Source organism: Bison bison, unplaced genomic scaffold (genome assembly GCF_000754665.1).
Source record: "Bison bison bison isolate TAMUID 2011002044 unplaced genomic scaffold, Bison_UMD1.0 scf7180017864322, whole genome shotgun sequence".
NCBI lineage: Eukaryota > Metazoa > Chordata > Mammalia > Artiodactyla > Bovidae > Bison > Bison bison.
This window is the reverse complement of record NW_011494894.1, coordinates 4,522,083-4,541,581: the sequence shown is the minus strand read 5'-3', so window position 1 is coordinate 4,541,581 and position 19,499 is coordinate 4,522,083. Positions and strand designations below refer to the sequence as shown.

Here is a 19,499-nt window from a genome sequence, read left to right as displayed (position 1 = left end):
CTCCTTGAAGTCCAAGGGACTCTCAAGAGTCTTCTCCAACACCACAGTTCAAAAGCATCAATTCTTCAGCACTCAGCTTTCTTAATAGTCCAATTCTCACATCCATACATGACTACTGGAAAAACCATAGCTTTGACTACATGGACCTTTGCTGGCAAAGTAAAGTCTCTGCTTTTTAATATGCTGTCTAGGTTGGTCATAACTTTTCTTCCAAGGAGCAAGTGTCTTTTAATTTCATGGCTGCAGTGATTTTGGAGCCCCCCAAAATAAAGTCTGACACTGTTTCTCCATCTGTTTGCCATGAAGTGATGGGACCAGATGCCATGATCTTAGTTTTCTGAATGTTGAATTTTAAGCTTAATTTTTCACTCACCTCTTTCATTTTCATCAAGAGGCTGTTTAGTTCTTCACTTTCTGCCATAAGGGTGGTGTCATCTGCATATCTGAGGTTACTGATCTCCCAGCAATCTTGATTCCAGCTTGTGCTTCATCCAGCCCAGCATTTCCCATGATGTACATCGCATATGAGAAACAAGCAGGGTGACAATATACAGCCTTGACACACTCCTTTCCCAATTTGGAAGCAGTCTGCCATTCCATGTCCAGTTCTACCTGTTGCTTCTTGACCTGTATAAAGATTTCTCAGGAGCAGGTCAGGTGGTCTGGTATTCCCATCTCTTTAAGAATTTTCCATACTTAGTTGTGATCCACACAAAGGCTTTGGTGTAGTCAATAAAGCAAAAGTAGATGTTTTTCTGGAACTCTCTTGCTTTTTCTATGATCCAACAAATGTTGGCAATTTGATCTCTAGTTCCTCTGCCTTTTCTAAATCCAGCTTGAACATCTGGAAGTTCACGGTTCATGCCTGAAGCCTAGCTTGGAGAATTCTGAGCATTGCTTTGCTAGCATGTGAGATGAGGACAATTGTGCAGTAGTTTGGACATTCTTTGGCATTGCCTTTCTTTGGGATTGGAATGAAAACTGACCTTTTCCAGCAATGCGGGCCACTGCTGAGTTTTCCAAATTTGTTGGCATATTGACTGCAGCACTTTCACCACATCATCGTTCAGGATTTGAAATAGCTCAACTGGAATTGCATCACCTCCACTAGCTTTGTTCGTAGTAATGTTTCCTAAGGCCCACCAGACTTCCTCTAGGTGGGTGATCACACCATTGTGGTTATCTGGGTCATGAAGATCTTTTTTGTATAGTTCTTTTGGGTATTTTTTGCCACCTCTTCTTAATACCTTCTGCTTCTGCTAGGTCCATACCATTTCTGTCCTTTATTGTGCCTATCTTTGCATGAAATGTTCCCTTGGTATCTCTATTTCTTGAAGAGATCTCTAGCCTCTCCCATTCTATTGTTTTCCTCTATTTCTTTGCATTGATTCCTGAGGAAGGCTTTCTTATCTTTCCTTGCTATTCTTTGGAACTCTCCTTTCAAATGGGTATATCTTTCCTTTCCTCCTTTGCCTTTCGCTTCTCTTCTTTTCTCAGTTATTTGTAAGGCCTCCTCAGACAACCATTTTGCATTTCTTTTTCTTGGGGATGGTCTTGATCACTGCCTCTTGTACAATGTCATGAACCTCTGTCATAATTCTTCAGGCACTCTGTCTATCAGATCTAATCCCTTGAATCTATTTGTCTCTATTTTTTACAACGTAAAAGGCAAGAAAAACTTAAGGGTCTGTAAGAGATCTCAAGACTGTGCTTCAACATGAGCTTGATTTTTAAACATAAATATTCTATAGAAATTCAGAACACTGATAAGACTCACATCCAGATTTCTAGTAAGTGTATGCCTCTGTTCCACCTCATTCTCCAACTTCTTCTTTAGATGGGATATTTCATGTTCCAGTTTTTCTATCTGGCTACTAAGCCTTTGTTTGGTTTCTGTTTCAGATCGCTCTAATATTCCCTAAGGATTGAAAAAAAAAAAAAAAAGATTTTGGTTATACTTAAAAAAAAAGTAAGAACAAATGAACAACAACAAAAAAAAAGGCAACTGGAAATTACAGGAATACAACTCATTTCTGCATGAAGAAGTTAAGATCTAAACCATTTACCAAGATATTTTGACATTTTCCATAGTATAACATCTATTTAATAGGGAAAATAAGAACCATATCACCACAGCCAGATTTCTTCATATTTTGAAGAATACAAGCCAAAGATTTAATCTTACAAACAATTAAACTGTATAGGACTCTGTAAATATAAACCTGAGGATCAAAACTGCCAATTGCCTGGCTTCAGTCAGTTCTCTTTCAATGTTTTACTTAAAATACTGATGTCTTAAATAAACTTCAAAATTCAGTGATCATAATATGCATGACAAAAATGACATAAATGTTCTCATTAAGAAAACTGAGAGAATACAATGTTAAAATTATTCAAATTTAACTTAAAAATTTTTTTCTACTTATCCCTTTTTTATTTGGTTACCTGAATTGTCTGCAGATTAGTAAGCAGTAAGTTTTGCCCTCTTTGTTCGGCCAACAAAGATTCTCTTTGCTGAGAGAGACGGACTTCTGACAATTTAAGCATTTCCTTTTCCTTTTTCAGATTTTCTGCTCTTACCTTGAGTCAAGTACAAATTAAAAAAAGAATGTTGAGAAACAATGTGTCAAATGTAATAACACAATTATAAAAGTTTCATGTATTGAATTATGAAACAAAGATTATTGGAAATACTAATAAATCCAAAGGAAAAATTCTTACAATTACCACAAATACATATATTATCTTTGGTCCAGCAAATCAAGACTTAAAACAACAACAACAAAAATCTAAAATGCCACAGTCTTGGAGGCAAAATAACAAAACTATGCGATAGTCACACCTGCATACTATTCAACTATGCAAGTTTTAGAAACTAAACTTGGCTTCTAAGTATCTGTTTGAGTGCTGACTTATCTATTTGAACTTTTTTTCCCCATGAGGAGTACCCTCTGAATCTCAGAGGGTATAGAAGGGCTTGCTGAAAATCAATATCCTCAAAATATTCATATTTACAGGATGAGTCAAAAACTATCAATTATAAAACTTACTCCACCAGTTTAAAACAGTGCTGATGTCTATTCTCCACAAAGGGGTGGGGACAAGACAGAAATAACAGAGCCAACAGAATTAGAAAAGCTAAGTTTTAAGTCCCAACCAACCTGTATCTCATGATGGCCCCCTAACAGGCAAATTACTTAGCTTCTGAGTCCTTTTCAATAAACAAAATGAGGGAATAACTATACTGAGATCATAAATAATGATTAAATAGTTGTGAGAAATAAGTTTATAAAAAGCAAAACGCTATCATGATAATCTATCATCAAAGACTTTAGAATTTAAGTTGAAAGTACTGTCAATTTCTGATTGACATTTACATTGCACTTCAGGAACAGAGTTCAATGCTAATGAAAATTGTATACTGTTTTTTACTAGAAATGAGCAAGAATGGATAAAATATTCATCCACAGCTTTTGTTGTAACCAAAGAAATCTTAGCCCAGAAAAACCAACTTCTTTCCTCTTTTACTAGAAACAATAACCCAACTGCTCTGATGGACGCGTGGATGCCAGGAAACTATTTGATAAGGATGTATAATCCACAAAATTCAAAAATCTACATTATACCAACCAGTAAAATCAAAGTAATAATTAAAAAACAAGTGTCAAATGCAACTTATAACATAAGACAGATGATAGAAATTGGCCTCACTTCTGCAACAGCTAGCTTTTCATTAGCTCCTCTCAAATCCTGCGTCATTGTGTTGATGATCTGTTCTTGCTTCTGAGTTGTTGCAGTGAGTTTCTGATTTCTTTCATGTAGGGATGTTATTTCTCGACGGTATCCTTCAACATTATCTTGTAGCATTTCATAACTTATATGAAAGAAAAATAATTCTATAAGCAAATGAAATACTGTATCCTAGGTCAATTTCTTGAGTTTCACAAGAGCTTAATTTTATATGATTGATAATATGAAAAATATGTTTTTGTAATAATGTAAAAATCTTCATTCTTTTTTCTAAACTCCAAGTTTAGCAGTTAAGTTCAAATTCTAAATAAGCACTGTATTTCATGCTGAATTAACTTTTTAATCTCACATCAATATAACATTCATACAGGAAGACACCCATCACAATGCAGTATGCAATTTAAGGTATTTACGCATGGTTAGTGACGGATTTTTCCCAATCCTTTTTTTCCCGTCTATAAATCTTCACCTTATTGCCTTATGTGGTTATGTCTTATGTGTTTAAAAGCTTAGAAAGTGACTGGCTAGAGATATCAACATGGGGGAAAATGGTACTTTTACTGAGATATCAAACTGTTGGAAAATACAGAGACTGCTGGTCATACTTGCAAAACAGCCTGATCATGTAGTATACAAAGACGTAAGTATTTCCTAACTTGATAAACTAACAAATTCAATGGATCTGTTAACTATGGAACAAAATTTACTGTTATTCCTCTCCAAGTGACCAAAAAAGTCAATTTTCCCAAAATTAACTCTAGTGCCTGCTTCTCTTCTACCTAGACTAGAAAAGGCTGAATGAAATTTCTCATACTTCTCTTATCCTCCTTAATTAAAATAATTAAGTCCTATGGAATCAGTATGTCCTTTAACCTCTGGAAGGAAAAATACAAACACTCCTTATATGAACTTACCTGGATCCCTTAATAACATTCACAAGAATCATTAATCAAAAGTGAAAAATGAACCCTTTGTAACTTTTCAACCTGTATCCACCAAAAAAAGTAATATTGTCACAAATTAACTCTTGAATTTGATTCCACTGAATACCAAGTATTATGTTTAGACTTAACTTTTGAAAAGAAAATTTACCGTTTAGAAGCAAAATCTAGCTGGGTAGAGATTTTGGTATTTTGTGATCGCAAATCTGTGACTTGCTCCTGAAGTTTCTCAAGCTGCTCATTCTGCATTTTTTCATTATCTGCCTTTTCTTTTTTGTAGTTCTCAAAAATTTCCTGCAGCTACATATTAGAGAAATTATTAGATGAAATTATTACATGTTCTCAAAAACGTGACTCAAGATAAAGGTGTCAAGTTAGGGGTATTTTACCTGTTTAAGTGCAGCCTTAGCCTCTATAGCCTCTGCTGGCTCAATCACTGGAGCAGGAGTGGAAGCTGTCTGTGATGTACTTGAGCGTTTTGGAGTTGACACAAGAGAAATATCATCTAAGCTTGAAGCTTCAGAAATGTAAAAAGAATGATGTGACACCTCTTCACAAAATACATCATTATCAGAAGTCAACAGGCTGACTTATTTAAATTAAATCACAAGATTATAGAAATTATGAAACAAAGAACCTACTAAATAACTTACTACAATTATTTATGACTTCTAGTTAAATAAAGGTAATTTTTGCAGGCTAAATGTTAAAATGTAACAAAAATAAGTAATATAATTCATTGACTCTCAGACGCATACTTTGCAACAATGATCAGCATTTTTCTTACCTAATACAATGGTGTATTTTAGAACTGATGATGTATTACACAATCACTCATATATGGTAGCCACATTTGAAGTTATCATCATTAGAGTAGACATTGCTTATGTAGCAAAATCCATTCCTTAATATAGATTTCAGAAACATTTCCCAGAAATACTTGGAAACTTTTAAGATAACATAAAAACTCCTACCTTGTAAAGGAATGGCAACTCCCGTTGTCTGTGACAACAGAATTCGGTACATATCACGCTGACGAACTATAGAATCAACAAGCTGCATTTGATGCTGCCGTGATTCACGGAGTTGTTCCAATTCAGTGAGGGCATTCTCAAGTTTGACCTGAAGCTCAGAAATTCTGCAGGAAAATAAATCAAGTCTATTTAACAGGACTGAGATTGAGAGGCAGTTATAATTTCTACCGCAAATTGACTAAGCATTTTATCCCCTGTCATTAGGCATAGTATTGTCATCTCTCTTACCCTTTCCTTCTTTTTTGCTATTTTAAGAACAGCTTTTAAAACCCCCACTACATAGGACTCAGGTACTGAACAAGGTCATCTGAAAAATCTGTTTGCAAAAATCAATAAATTCCACTGAGTCCAAATTCCATTCTTCTTGCTTTTATAGCCATTTCTTCTTCTCTAGCACCAAAACCATTATTTCAAAAGATTCTTTCCTTTGAGTTATTCTTAAGTATCTTCTTCATGAAGCCAGGTCTGTTCCCCCAAATATAGGCTGGGTCTCACACCTCTACGCTCTCACAGAAAGGCTTTTCTCTATTATTGCACAAATCACACTGAAGTAAAATAATCTACTTATTGATCTTATTATCTATCTCACTTACTAACCATCTCATCCAAAAACTGGGGTCCTTAAGAGTAGAATTTTTCAGCAATATGGTTGATTTTATTTTTTTTCTCCTAAATCACTATATTTGCAATATCCAGTATTGTTTAACGCACATAAAAAGTTTTCAATAAATGTTTGCTGAATAAACCAAAGTAAGTCTATTGCTTACTTGGATGAAGTTGTTTCTTGTTCTTCTCTTTCTCTGGTTTCCCCAAGTTCCCGAAGGGCTACTAAGAGACGTTGATTTTGCTGTTGAAGCTCTTCAATGTTTCTATAAGATACTAGATGCTGTGATATTACTTCAGATGAACTACTTATATCAGCAGAGCTTACTTCCTCATCACGGATTACATGGTTACCCCTCGCTTCTTCAAGTTCCATCAGAAGCACTCTAATCTAAAAAAAAAGTTTTCATATGTTATCAAATAGTATTGGTTTTGACTTTGGAAATGTTTAGAAGTGAAAATTTTCAAATGACAAGGTTACTTTACAAACACCTTTGATGGAGTATTAAATTATCTTGAAAAAACTAATTTTCAAGCTTATCATTTTAGATATTAAGAACTAAATAAAGAAAATCTTAATCAGAAAATTATTTCTCATTTCTATGAAAAGTATGTAATGAAAACTGTTATTTTTTAAAAAGAAGTCAAATTATAATTCCAGAGGCATGGTTCCTTTTTTGTAGAACAATGACCATATAAAACACTTGGAAATACATACGCATTGTGTCTGTATGCTTGCACCTGCATGCTTAGATATGTATTACGTAGCTGGGCAGAAGGGGAGCATGGGAAATAGATGCTAACTTCATTCATGAGAAATTTTTATCTATGTTTGTGTTTGTGTATTTGTTGTTGTTCAGTCATTCTACATACAAACATTAGGGTAGAATATATGAACAAAACAGATCTACATCTCCAAACTTAATCAGTTAAAAAAAAAGTGTTAGGGGAATGCACTTACAGATGCATATACAAAATAAGTGATTTTATTTCAGTAAAAACAAAGAATGCTTACGTATGTTCATATATGCTCACATGTATCTGTACGTATAAGATGATATGAAAGAACACACACCAGTCTGCTAACCTGGGACTTGAACTGTGGGAAGATAACTCTTTTATCTTTGAATTATTTCATTAATTACAACTAGTTATCTTCAAACTGAAAATTTATCAAATGCTTAAAGAAAAGAAAAAAGGGAGGGGCTAAGAATAAACAATGACTAGACTGCAATTCATTTAGAGCAGTTTTCTCAGTTGATGAGAATTTCGTATGTACAAGTTCTGTCTTACATACTTGGAAACAAACGTTACTAGGCAGTCAGTTCAGGAAAAAACAAAATAAAATAGGAAAAGAAACAAAAAACCAACCTGTTGTGAAAGATCTTTTATTTGTACTTCCATTCTTTGATTGTCTCTTTCAAGCACAGATGAATGTTTATTGGCTTTATCTGTGTCCTCCTGTAATCGCTGAATCTCCTTTAAAATGAAGTGAAAATTTTGTATTTTCTTCTAAGATGCATACAAATAGCAGTTACAAAAATAACAAAAGCATACAGTGCTCAAATATCACAGTAATCAACTTATAATTTTAAAATATTCTATATAATATAGTAGCCTCTAAAGAGAAATTCCTTAAAAATATGAATATATTTCTTAATATTTCAAATAAGCTCAACATTATAATGTTTTCATCACTGTATGGTAATGAAGGGGGTTCCCTCCAAGTTAACTGTGAATCAAAATGTTACAGCCACACCAAATTCACAGTATATTATCAAATGATGTTGGAGATCAAACAAACACTCTCAAAAAACTTTGTTAGTTAAGACAAAAGCAAAGGACTGACTTACAGTGATAATCATTATTATACTATCTAGAAATAAGTATTAAAAGCAAAAAATGTTGGGTAAGACTTGGATTTATTAAAAAATGCACCGGGAACTAATTTTAAAGAATCAGCAATCAATGTCATAAGGCTGTTAAAAAAAAGAAAAATGGTAACATATTGCAGTAATGTTTTGCATCACAGTATCATTAGGGATTTAGGGGCAGTTTTAAGGAGCTTGACATAAGCACAAAGTATCTTTGAAATCTTATGTTTTATCTCCAATTCATATGAATTTTGCTTCTTAATGCACTGTTCTCACATAATATGGATTATTTCACAAAGTATGTATTGTTAGAGATACTACACAAGTCAAAGATGGCTTATATTTATCCTGGTGTTTCAAGTGCCTCTGAGCACAATGCCCTCAAGGTACAAGGATAAACCAATTTCAGCAGGAATAAGTATGAGACAAGATGAAGCAGGCAAATATTCATGAAAAATGGTAATAACAGACACCTACTGAGTTCAAACTGGGATCAATTAAGATGCCAAGGAAGAAAGAAACTTAGTTATAAAATTCTAGAAATCTGAGAAATGAGCACCACAGAATCTAGACTGGACATGATATATGTTATGGACAAAAGATTCGGCTACAAAAAAAGATACTGAAATTATTTTTAAAGCTTTTGGAAGTTATGAAAAAAGTCTGTATTTATTACTGTACCTGCACATTAGTGATGAATTAACAGGTTTTCCCACAGTGAACAGCCGCTATTACCTGATTCTTAAGCCCTCCACTTTACTGCCTCCTCAGACAATAAGCTTCAGGTAAAATGCTCACTTTCAACAGTGAGAAAGTCAAGGAGATCCAAAGGACCTCTTTTTAAACCACACCAGAGGGGCAGGGGTGTGTCTTAATGCCCCATATTCTCCCAAGGCAAGACTGCTAGACATAATTTGATTTAGGAAAAAGAGACCATTAAGACACAACACACCCTGATTTAAACTGACATCTAAAATATAATAACAACAGCAATAAAAGTTTAAGTCAAATTAAGGACACATTTGGGCTTCCCTGGTGGCTCAGATGTTAAAGAATCTGCCTGCAATACAGAAGCCTTGGGTTCAATTCCTGGGGTCAGGAAGATCCTCTGGAAAAGGTAATGACTACCCACTCTAGTATTCTTGCCTGGAGAATTCCATGAACAGAGGAGCCTGGTGGGCTACCTGTTGAGTGACTAACACACACACACACACACACACACACACCACAGAGATGCATTTATACTATTTAGCACATACAAATTGATTTAACCGATTTCCTTCAATAAAATTTGTTTAATAACTCTCAAAGATTTCTCAGTAATATTAATAGCTGTATCTTAATAAAAAACAACATTGTGCACGTGTGCATGCTAAGTTGCTTCAGTCGTGTCCAACTCTTTGCGACTCTATGGACTGTAGCCCACTAGGCTCCTCTGTCCATGGGATTCTCCAGGCAAGAATACTGGAGTGGGGTGCCATGCCATTCTCTAGGGAATCTTCCCAACCCAGGGATTGAACCTGCGTCTCTTACGTATCCTGCATTGACAGGCAGGTTCTTTACCATTCGCACCACCTGGGAAGCCAGCATATAAATACTCTTCTTAAACCAATACCTATTAAAAAGGAATCTAAAGAAATGAAGAATATTCTTAAACTTCCTTGGTACTTCTAATACACAGAGGAACAGTAACAAAATAATGTATATAAAGATTTGCCAAATTGTGAAATGATATTTTTATAAAGGAGTTCTTTTCAACAAACAGTATTATCATATCCAGACAGAATATCAGAACTGCCTGACAAAAAACGATCATTGCTAAATTTAGAAAGGTTCTATCACAAAAAGAGAGTGTGGCTATTTATCATCCACTAGAGAACCCTACAGAAAACATCCCAAACGTCTTAAAAAATGCTAAAGGTTTTCAATGTTTGCTGAATAAAGATAAAACACTTTGCAATTAGAGATGTTTAATAATGTAACGACAAACTTTAAAATATATAATTACCCTACCACTGACTTCTGTGTTGTTGGGTGTTGTCATTATAGACATGCCTGAACTGGCTAAGTCTGCTCCTGCCCCTAAAAAGGGCTCTAAAAAAGCTGTGACCAAGGTCCAGAAGAAGGACGGCAAGAAGCGCAAGCGCAGCCCCAAGGAGAGCTACTCAGTGTACGTGTACAAGGTGCTGAAGCAAGTCCATCCGGACACCGGCATCTCGTCCAAGGCCAGGGGCCTCATGAACTCCTTTGTCAATGACATTTTCGAGCGCATCGCTGGTGAGGCATCGTGCCTGGTGCATTACAACAAGCGCTTGACTATCACATCCAGGGAGATCCAGACCGCCATGCGCTTGCTGCTACCTGGGGAGCTGGCCAAGCACGCCGTGTCCGAGGGCACTAAGGCTGTCACCAAGTATACCAGCTCCAAGTAAATATAATATGCCTAGCCGCTGTTAACGGAGAAGGCAATGGCACCCCACTCCAGTACTCTTGCCTGGAAAATCCCATGGATGGAGGGCCTGGTAGGCTGTAGTCCACGGGATTGCTAAGAGTCGGACACGACTGAGCGACTTCACTTTCTACCACTGAAAAAGCAATTAGCTTTTGAGGTAAATTCTTTATTTCTAAGAAAGAACCATCCTACTTAGTAAATTATTTCTCCTATGTATTTTTTCTACAGTTAAAATTTAGGAATGGAACCAACCTTCATGGCTTGTTCAAGCTTAACGGATAAACTTGCCACAGCTTTCTGTGCACGCTCATACTCCTCACGTTGGCGTTTCAAAATTGGTGCTTTGGCTTCAACTTCTTTCACTATTTCATCTAGATACTTATTAATTCTTTTGTTTTCTAGTTTCTCCAAAAGCAGCTGATCCTGAGTTTCCACATAAGCATTATACAGCTGAAAGAAGAGAGATCATTTCAAATCCAAGCATTATATAGCCTGTATAGCTTCTTTACAAACATTCATCCAGCAATTACACAAGATGGAAATGTTTACTATATGTTGCATAGAACCAGGAACCAAGAAAGCCTTCCCTAAAACGATATATTAATCATTAAACAACAAGAATAAATTTTGGGGGGAGGAAGAGTCAGAGAGGTCTAAACGCTTTTTGCTGATGGAAAACAAGATTTGAGATCCTTCTTACCTCAGTTAACTTCATGCCAGGTTTCACTATCTTAGCTACAGCGGCCGCAGTAGGAGACATGGCTGCAAGCTCTTCTTCAGATAAGATGGCCCCTGTGCCAACACACAGAATCTAGTATACTTCTGGAAAATTTCAAACTAAAGCCACTAATATTTCTTACAAAACAAGCAAAAAGTGACACCTACTGTACATTATGCATAAATTCCTACAAAGACTTCCGTACGACAACAAATAATCATTTAACACAATTCTAAAAACCATGCAGTGTTAATAGTTAAAACTATTCCAGAAACTAACACACAGTCATGTGTGATCAAATGGTACTTACACCTGACAGTAAGAACCACTATTAGTGACATTAAGTGAGGATGACGTAGGAAAGTTTCAGTATTTCTAGCCTTCAGTAAGCCGTCTATTAACCCATACCTTTACGTTTTGTGGCAGAAAGCAGGTCATTTGCATTCTCTAATTCCTTCTCTAATTTCCTTATTTTCTCAAGCATTTCTTTTTCCATTCGATCTTTAGATTCTTCCACCTCTATGATATGTTCCTGAAATCCTTTACTGGCTAACAACATGACAGAGACAGAATAACCAAAAACATAATTAAAATCTTTGAGTTTATAAAACAGAATAGTCATTATTTTTCCCTTCAACAGACAATATTAAATTCTACAGGTGCTGTGGTTGATGCTCTTAATGTACTTATAATTCCTGAGGTGTGTGGCCTAGTGAATCTATTTCTTCTTTGCCATCTCTCTTATAAAAGTGGGAAACTAGGGGAACTCAAACTATAAAACAGTGGCTCTAAGTAACTCTTTGGCTTAATCTGATCTTAGATGTTTAGAACACAAGCAATAACTGGAAAAGATCATACATAAATAACTTACATTAAAAAAAAAGCAAGTATAGAAGAAAACCAAAGACTTTAAAATACACTTTATAACTTAAAAAGTAATACTTACTTATGGATTAAGACAGTACCCAAACTATAAACCCATATGTATTAATATTTATCAAAGTAAATGTTTCAAAAATGGAAGAAAAACTTCCTATTAGAAATCAGAACACATATAAGGCTATTAGATGCAAAAAACAGAAAAACATTAGCTACCTATGTTTTCAAATATACTATTTGCTGAAACAGAATTTAAAATTTGATCTAAGCATCTTATATATCAAATTTTGTCCCTAATAAAGTTAATCTGACCTCTAAATCTACACAAGGGTAAAGAAAACAGTACCTTCTATCTAAAAACAGGAACAATCTTCCCATAATTGAAAAGTCTTACCTTCTCCAGTTGACTTCAAAAGTCTGTGTAGCTGGTCCACTGCTCGGGTCAGTTCATTGCTCTTTGCCTCTGAATCATCAGCAGCACTCTAAAATTTAATCTTAAAAAAGTTACCCAACGTCCATTAATGCAACATTAGGGCACGAAAATGTATGGTAAAGTATTTACCTTGTAAAGGTTAGAGAGTTTTATGTGAGCATTTAATTCATTGTGGAATTTCTCTTCCATACTAGCTTGCTGTTCCTTGGCCTGAAAAAAAAACAAAACACCAAAAAACCAATTACAAGAGTCTCATTTGAACTGAATTTAGAATGCTTACCAAATGCCAAGATAAAAAATTCAGTTTCGAAAGTAGAGGTAAAGATTAAAACACCACTACAATTAAAATCAGTTGTCATGATAGTGATGAATTACCTTAAGGATAAAATGTTTGATATTTTTACCTTAAAGCAGAGTAGTTAAATGTCATTAAAATTAACCATACTTATTTTTAGATAGTACTTTAGGTGTGGTATACAACTGATTCTAGTGATTTTAGCCTAACTACAATATATAAAAGTGTTCTAGATACTTTATGGTGTTAGGAACAGTGCAAAACATGTAATCATTTAACAATTAACAGGTTCTGGAGTGTTACAATATTTTCATAAAAGAGGCATTTTTAAAGGGGTCAACTATACCTCTTTCAGTTTGGTCAACAGATCCTCTACATGCTTTTGAAGATTCTCATTTGATGCTTTCAGGCCATTCATCTGTTCTTCCATTCTAGAAACCTAGAAACAAAAATGCAGAGTTAGGTGGGGGGTGGGGGCAGTAGTGGATACTGTATTAACTGAAACTAATTTGATACAAAGTTTCACTGCCAAATAAAAGCTAAATAATCCCCACCTATCAAAAAAGCATTTTATAGGACGTCCCTGGTGGTCCAGTGGTTAACAATCCGCCAATGCAGGGGACACAGGTTTGATCCCTGGTGTACAAGGACTCCATGTGGCTGCTAAGCCTACAGGCCACAACTACTGAGCTGACATTCTAGAGCCTGTGAGCTGCAAGCAGAGAGTGGCCCACACAAGCTGCAACTACGGAAAGCCTGCCTGCAACAATGAAAACCTTGCATTCCCCAAAATAAATAATTATTTTTAAAAAAAGCATTTTATATAAAATATGAATGCTTAAGAAAATGAAAAATAGCAGCTCACATAAGAACATGTTTGGATTTAGCTTACAGAATCTAACCACCACTTCTTAAACATGTATCTTAGGAAAGATACACTATAAGTCAGAAGACATTATCAAAATTCATCAAAGAATATCTTAAGTTCTTTATTTAAATGAAATTGGTTAATTTTTGAGGCCAATTGTTTATGTGTTATATCCTCCACATTTGAATCGCTAATCTTACAAAATATTTAATTTGGTATTCCACTAAATAAATTTTTATAAGTTGGCACACAAACATAAGTTGTAACCAACAACTTACATTTTGGTAAGTTTACTAACTTACCTCCTCCTTTTTGTTTTCAAGATTACATTTAAGCTCTAGAATTTCATTTCCTTTTTCTCTGCCGAGAGCCAGAAGTTCATCAGTTTTGGTTTTCAACTCTGTATTGAGCCAAGTATTCTGATTATGTAACAACTCCTTTTCTTGCTCCAAGCGCTTTTCTCGATACTAAGGAAATCGAGAAAAAAAGGTTTATAGGGAAAGATTAATATATGGTTATTCAAAAGATTTTGTGTGTAGCTAAGGGACAAAAGCAGAGTTTTATTTTACAACAGAAATCACTATTTGCATGCATTCTTAACAGAAAACAGAACCAGATAAACAGTATATGAAATTTAAATACCCTATAAACAAAATAGTTCAATCAAAATTGTCTTAAAACTTAGTCCCGATATTAAAAAAATATGGCTTTTAAGTACTTTATAGATAATTTGCCTATATTTAAATTATAATTTAGGTGAGTATAAAGCAAATGTTGTATTTTGTGCATTAGAAATTACTTGTTTCTCACCTTAACAGAAACATCAGAAGCTTGAAGTTCATCCAGTTTTAACTGAAGCTCACCCTTTGTTGCATTGCTTTCCTTAAGTTTTTCATTTAGACGTTTAAAATCCTCTAGAAAGGTCAGAAGAGAAAGGGAAAATGATTAATGCTCAGAGGAACCAAATATCAAAAATGCATCTCTAGGAATATAAACATCGAATATAAGTAGTTCTCAATTCTATTTTAACTTGCTTCTCCCATGCTTAATCACAAATTTAATTTTAAATGAAGCCAAATTCATGCATCCAACCAAATATGCAAATTATACTGGTTATTTTAAATGCAATATGTAAAGTTAAATATACAATATTACATTAATTTCCTCATATTAACCAAAAGTTTATTAAAAATTCACAAATTAGCCATTTCTTAAGTTAAAAAGCAAGTATATATATCAAAAATTTATACTCAAAACCAGCCAGGATATACATGTAATTTTTCTTATATTCCTTACATGCAGGTTTTTATGAGAAAACTTAATTTTACCTACCCACTAGTTGATCAAAAGTAACTTTTTTTCTGAGACTAGTTACTGAATTGACTATTATTGTATAGTAAAATAAATATTTATTCTTTCTTTGGCAGAAATAAAATTTCTCAAAACTCTTAGAAAAAGGACCCAAAGGGAACTGGATACCATTAAACTGCTTAAGAGTCACATTCATTTAAATACATCAACTGTATTATATTCTATATTCTTGCTTCCTAATTCCTTCGGTCTGCCCTTTCAAATATGGGCTCTCCTTTTAGGTCCCTAAATTGTATGCTTGTGGACAGCAAGATGCCTGTACAAAATGAAGGTGTTCAGCCTCTACAACCAAACATCTAAACAAGTTCCCAATTTCGATACTATAAACCATATCGTGGTACACAAACCTTGGCCCAAATTCTGAGATGTTTTTCATTTGTGTATTTGTCTGTAGCATTCTTTAAGTACTTAGAATGATCTGATACATTACTCTGAAATCTACTATGAGCTATGACAAACACCAGCCAATAGAAATGGACTGGGCATTAAATCTTAGCTCTATTAGAAGAGAAGAGTGAAGTTAGAAGTTAAAGCTAGTTCTTCATACCTGTTATATATTCAAGTTCTTGAGATAGTCTCTCATTGGTTCTAATTAAGTCTCTTTTCTCAGCTTCCAATTCTTCCTTCGTCCTTGTAAACTGGCTCTGTCACATAAAGGAATAAGCATAATATATTTAAATATGAAAATCAAATTGATCAATTATAAAGAAATGAACATGGAATTGGCATTTTAATTATCATTAGCTGTGGTTTAAATTTGCTGGATTTTCTTCCTCATGGCTTACACATCAAAATGTTTAAAAATTACCCATAATCTCAATACTTCTGTTCATATTCTAGATTTTTTAGATTACTTTTCCTAGATTCACAAAAATAATCTCTAACCTGGATGGGAGAGGAGTTTGGGGAAGAATGCTTACATGTATATGTATGGCTGGATTCCTACACTATTTACCTGAAAATATCACAATATTGTTTCTTAATCGGCTATATTCCAAAACAAAATAAAAAGTTAAAAAAAAAATTTCCCATGTCACTTTCTAATTACTTGGAAGTGTCATATAATTATATAATTACTTCAACAGGCCTTCATAGGAAACTTGATTTACATCTAATTTTTCTGTCATAAAATAAAACTGACGACTATCACTGTACCCTGGTTCAAATTATTTCTCAAGAAATAGGCCCAGAAATGGAATTACTTAAAACCCTTAATATATTTTGACAAATTACTTTGTAACAAGACAATGGCAATTTATAGACTTTTAAGTCATAACTGCCTATCTCAAGCCCCTTATGCCAGAACTGAAGATTATGCTTTAAAAACCAACAGAGAAAAAAAGAAAAACCAATGTTAACATGGGGAAGTGAAAAATAATTATATCCTGTTACCCTATCTGCATTTTCCTGATTATGAGTGAAGCAGAATAACATATCATATTGTTATTGGCTATTTGTACAGAGTCCTATGTTTTTAAAAACTCCCTTGCCCATTTCCCCCCTTGAATGGTTTTCTTAAAATTTTAAAGTAGTCATGTATTAAAGATAGATATATATATAGTCATATTTTTAATGAGAAAATACTTTTTGGTGATTCTATTTGTTCTTTGTATGTAGAAAATTTTACATTTCTATTGAATCAAGTCTATCACTCTTTCCCACAATAAATACTTTCTGTATGTATTTCTTAACTTCAAATCAAAAGCAAATTTTTTAAAAACCAATGCCAAGAGTCTGAAGGTCACTTTATTAAACAAACTGGCCTGCAATCCTTGTGATCACCATCAATCTGTTATTCTTAATCACTACTCTAAAGAAATGATTAATCAGTGTAGATTCACCCATATCCCCAATTGCACTGAAATACTTGAAATGATGACTGGGCAACAGTAAGCATTAAATAGGTAATTTCTAAAAGAATGGTAGGTAAGTAGGTGAGTAGGTAGATGGATATAGATGGATCTATGAACACGTGGGCTTCCCTGGTGGCTCAGATGGTAAAGAATCTGCCTGCAATGTGGGAGACCTGGGTTTAATCCCTGGGTTGGGAAGATCCCCTGGAGGAGGGCATGGCAACTCACTCCAGTATTCTTGCCTGGAGAATCCCCATGGACAGAGGAGCCTGGTGGGCTACAGTCCATGTGGTCACAAAGAGTAGGAGGCAATGGAGCGACTAGGCACATACAGCCTGAATGTCTATCCTACTTACAAATTTATGGCATTTTAGTTACAATGCAAAAAAAAAACCCTTTTTAACAATCGTGACTTAAGAGCTACATAGCTAATAACAAATGTGTTTTTTTTCATATCAAATACTCATATTTTCCAATAAGTAAAAAGAATGTCCAATTAATCATTACAACATAAAATCCCACTAAGAAATTTATGTATACACATTTTTGTTAGTAGCTTCTCCTAATTGAACATATTTCATCTTCCCATTGACTGAATGAACAATAAGCACAATTAGAACAGAAAAATTCCTCAAGTTTCATGTTCACAATCAGCTTTATTCACAGGAATAACTATTACCTGAATGGCAATACTGCGATCCTGAGCAACTTCAAGTTCCTTGTTTTTCTCGGTAAGTGCCTTCAATTGACTGTCTGGATAAAAGGAATTTTATGAATGTCACACACGTAAGCTTAAAATGTGCAATGACAGCTTTTATTCAACTGTCACCCATACACACTTTGAAATTAAGAAACTGAGTTTCAGAAAGGTTGAGTTGTATAACACTGCATTTCAAATTCTTAAGTACAACCCAAATTTACTGCATTTCTAGTACAACTTTTTAAATATGCTATCCTGTCTGCAAAATCATATTTGCAATCATTTTAGCCACCATTCTTAGGAGAAAGTATTTGCAATTACTCATTTCCTTATTTTTCAATGACGTCTTCTAAATCAATCATAAAAAACTGAACTATATTTACAAATTTAAAAATTAAATTTTTTTAATTTATTAAATTAAATTTATTAAAATTTTAAATTTAATAAATTAAAATTAAATTTAATTTATTAAAAATTAAATTAAAGACAAAAATCAAGAAACCAAATAATATCTAAACCACATAAAGTGTGTACAGAATACATCACATTAACAGATAATTGTACTTCAGCTGGTTTATGGCCTTAAAAAGAGCTATACTTAATACTGAATTTTTAGTCCTAGGATCTCCACCTATAATGTATTACCTCCCCTTATAGTTTCTCTATTAAATGTTATGTCAATAATTAGGAAGAATATACTTTCTGAAATTTTCTTCCACTAAAACACGTATTATGTACTAGTGATTTAATGAGCAATTATTACTATTTCCAAGTTAAACTGGCTTATTAAAAGAAAAAAAATTCTAATTTAGTCTAGATTTTCTATATAGTTTTAATGCTATTTACAGCTTTCTAAACTTACAAATTCAGAATAACATTAAAAAAAAAAAAAAACTGTACACCCAGCAAAGTGTGTCTATCTAAATTTGTCCCCATCTTCTCCTCCCTCTCCCCTTTCCAGATTTCATATAAGCTGTGATCAGTCATTTTCTTGAAATTTTTTAGCACTACTGCTCTACAAACCTTTTATTTTTCATGCCAAGATAAAACAATGTATAGGTGATGAGTCACATGCAGCTACTCAATATTTATATTCTCATTACAAATGTATACATACCATCGTGTGTATACATCATGTTTTAATAATGAGATGTGCCAAAATTAGCCAAAAAAGAATTTCAACTCAAATTTATAGCCAGTGGGCATGGACTCAGCTAAGAAGACTGATACCTCGTTTTTCTCTTATTAGCTTCTTGCATTCCCAATCAAATTAAAATCCAGCTGTATCTAGTAATAAATATTATGATGTCCCTACTCTCCAATCCCAAAGAAAGGCAATGCCAAAGAATGCTCAAACTACTGCACAATTGCACTCATCTCATATGCTAGTAAAGTAATGCTCAAAATTCTCCAAGCCAGGCTTCAGCAATACGTGAACCGTGAACTTCCTGATGTTTTTTGATGTTGTAAAGCTGGTTTTACAAAAGGCAGAGGAACCAGAGATCAAATTGCCAACATCCGCTGGATCATGGAAAAAGCAAGAGAGTTCCAGAAAAACATCTATTTCTGCTTTATTGACTATGCCAAAGCTTTTGACTGCGTGGATCACAATAAACTGTGGAAAATTTTGAAAGAGATGGGAATACCAGACCACCTGACCTGCCTCTTGAGAAATCTGTATGCAGGTCAGGAAGCCACAGTTAGAATGGGACATGGAACGACAGACTG

General features: G+C 34.2%; 1 protein-coding gene across 1 annotated transcript in view; it reads right to left on the bottom strand.

The window, feature by feature from the left end:
* TPR (translocated promoter region, nuclear basket protein) overlaps nucleotides 1-19,499 on the bottom strand; it is a 62,671-nt gene that overhangs the window by 40,332 nt on the left and 2,840 nt on the right. Inside the window, exons 3-20 of the mRNA XM_010853070.1 lie at nucleotides 17,751-17,824; nucleotides 15,766-15,862; nucleotides 14,658-14,761; nucleotides 14,150-14,314; nucleotides 13,326-13,418; nucleotides 12,814-12,894; nucleotides 12,646-12,733; nucleotides 11,781-11,921; nucleotides 11,355-11,446; nucleotides 10,907-11,104; nucleotides 7,700-7,807; nucleotides 6,493-6,719; nucleotides 5,666-5,829; nucleotides 5,081-5,208; nucleotides 4,843-4,991; nucleotides 3,712-3,874; nucleotides 2,446-2,580; nucleotides 1,778-1,918 (exon numbers count right to left, since the gene is read on the bottom strand). Of these exons, the coding sequence (XP_010851372.1) occupies nucleotides 1,778-1,918; nucleotides 2,446-2,580; nucleotides 3,712-3,874; nucleotides 4,843-4,991; nucleotides 5,081-5,208; nucleotides 5,666-5,829; nucleotides 6,493-6,719; nucleotides 7,700-7,807; nucleotides 10,907-11,104; nucleotides 11,355-11,446; nucleotides 11,781-11,921; nucleotides 12,646-12,733; nucleotides 12,814-12,894; nucleotides 13,326-13,418; nucleotides 14,150-14,314; nucleotides 14,658-14,761; nucleotides 15,766-15,862; nucleotides 17,751-17,824 (2,348 nt within the window). The remainder of the gene's footprint in view (nucleotides 1-1,777; nucleotides 1,919-2,445; nucleotides 2,581-3,711; nucleotides 3,875-4,842; nucleotides 4,992-5,080; nucleotides 5,209-5,665; nucleotides 5,830-6,492; nucleotides 6,720-7,699; nucleotides 7,808-10,906; nucleotides 11,105-11,354; nucleotides 11,447-11,780; nucleotides 11,922-12,645; nucleotides 12,734-12,813; nucleotides 12,895-13,325; nucleotides 13,419-14,149; nucleotides 14,315-14,657; nucleotides 14,762-15,765; nucleotides 15,863-17,750; nucleotides 17,825-19,499) is intronic.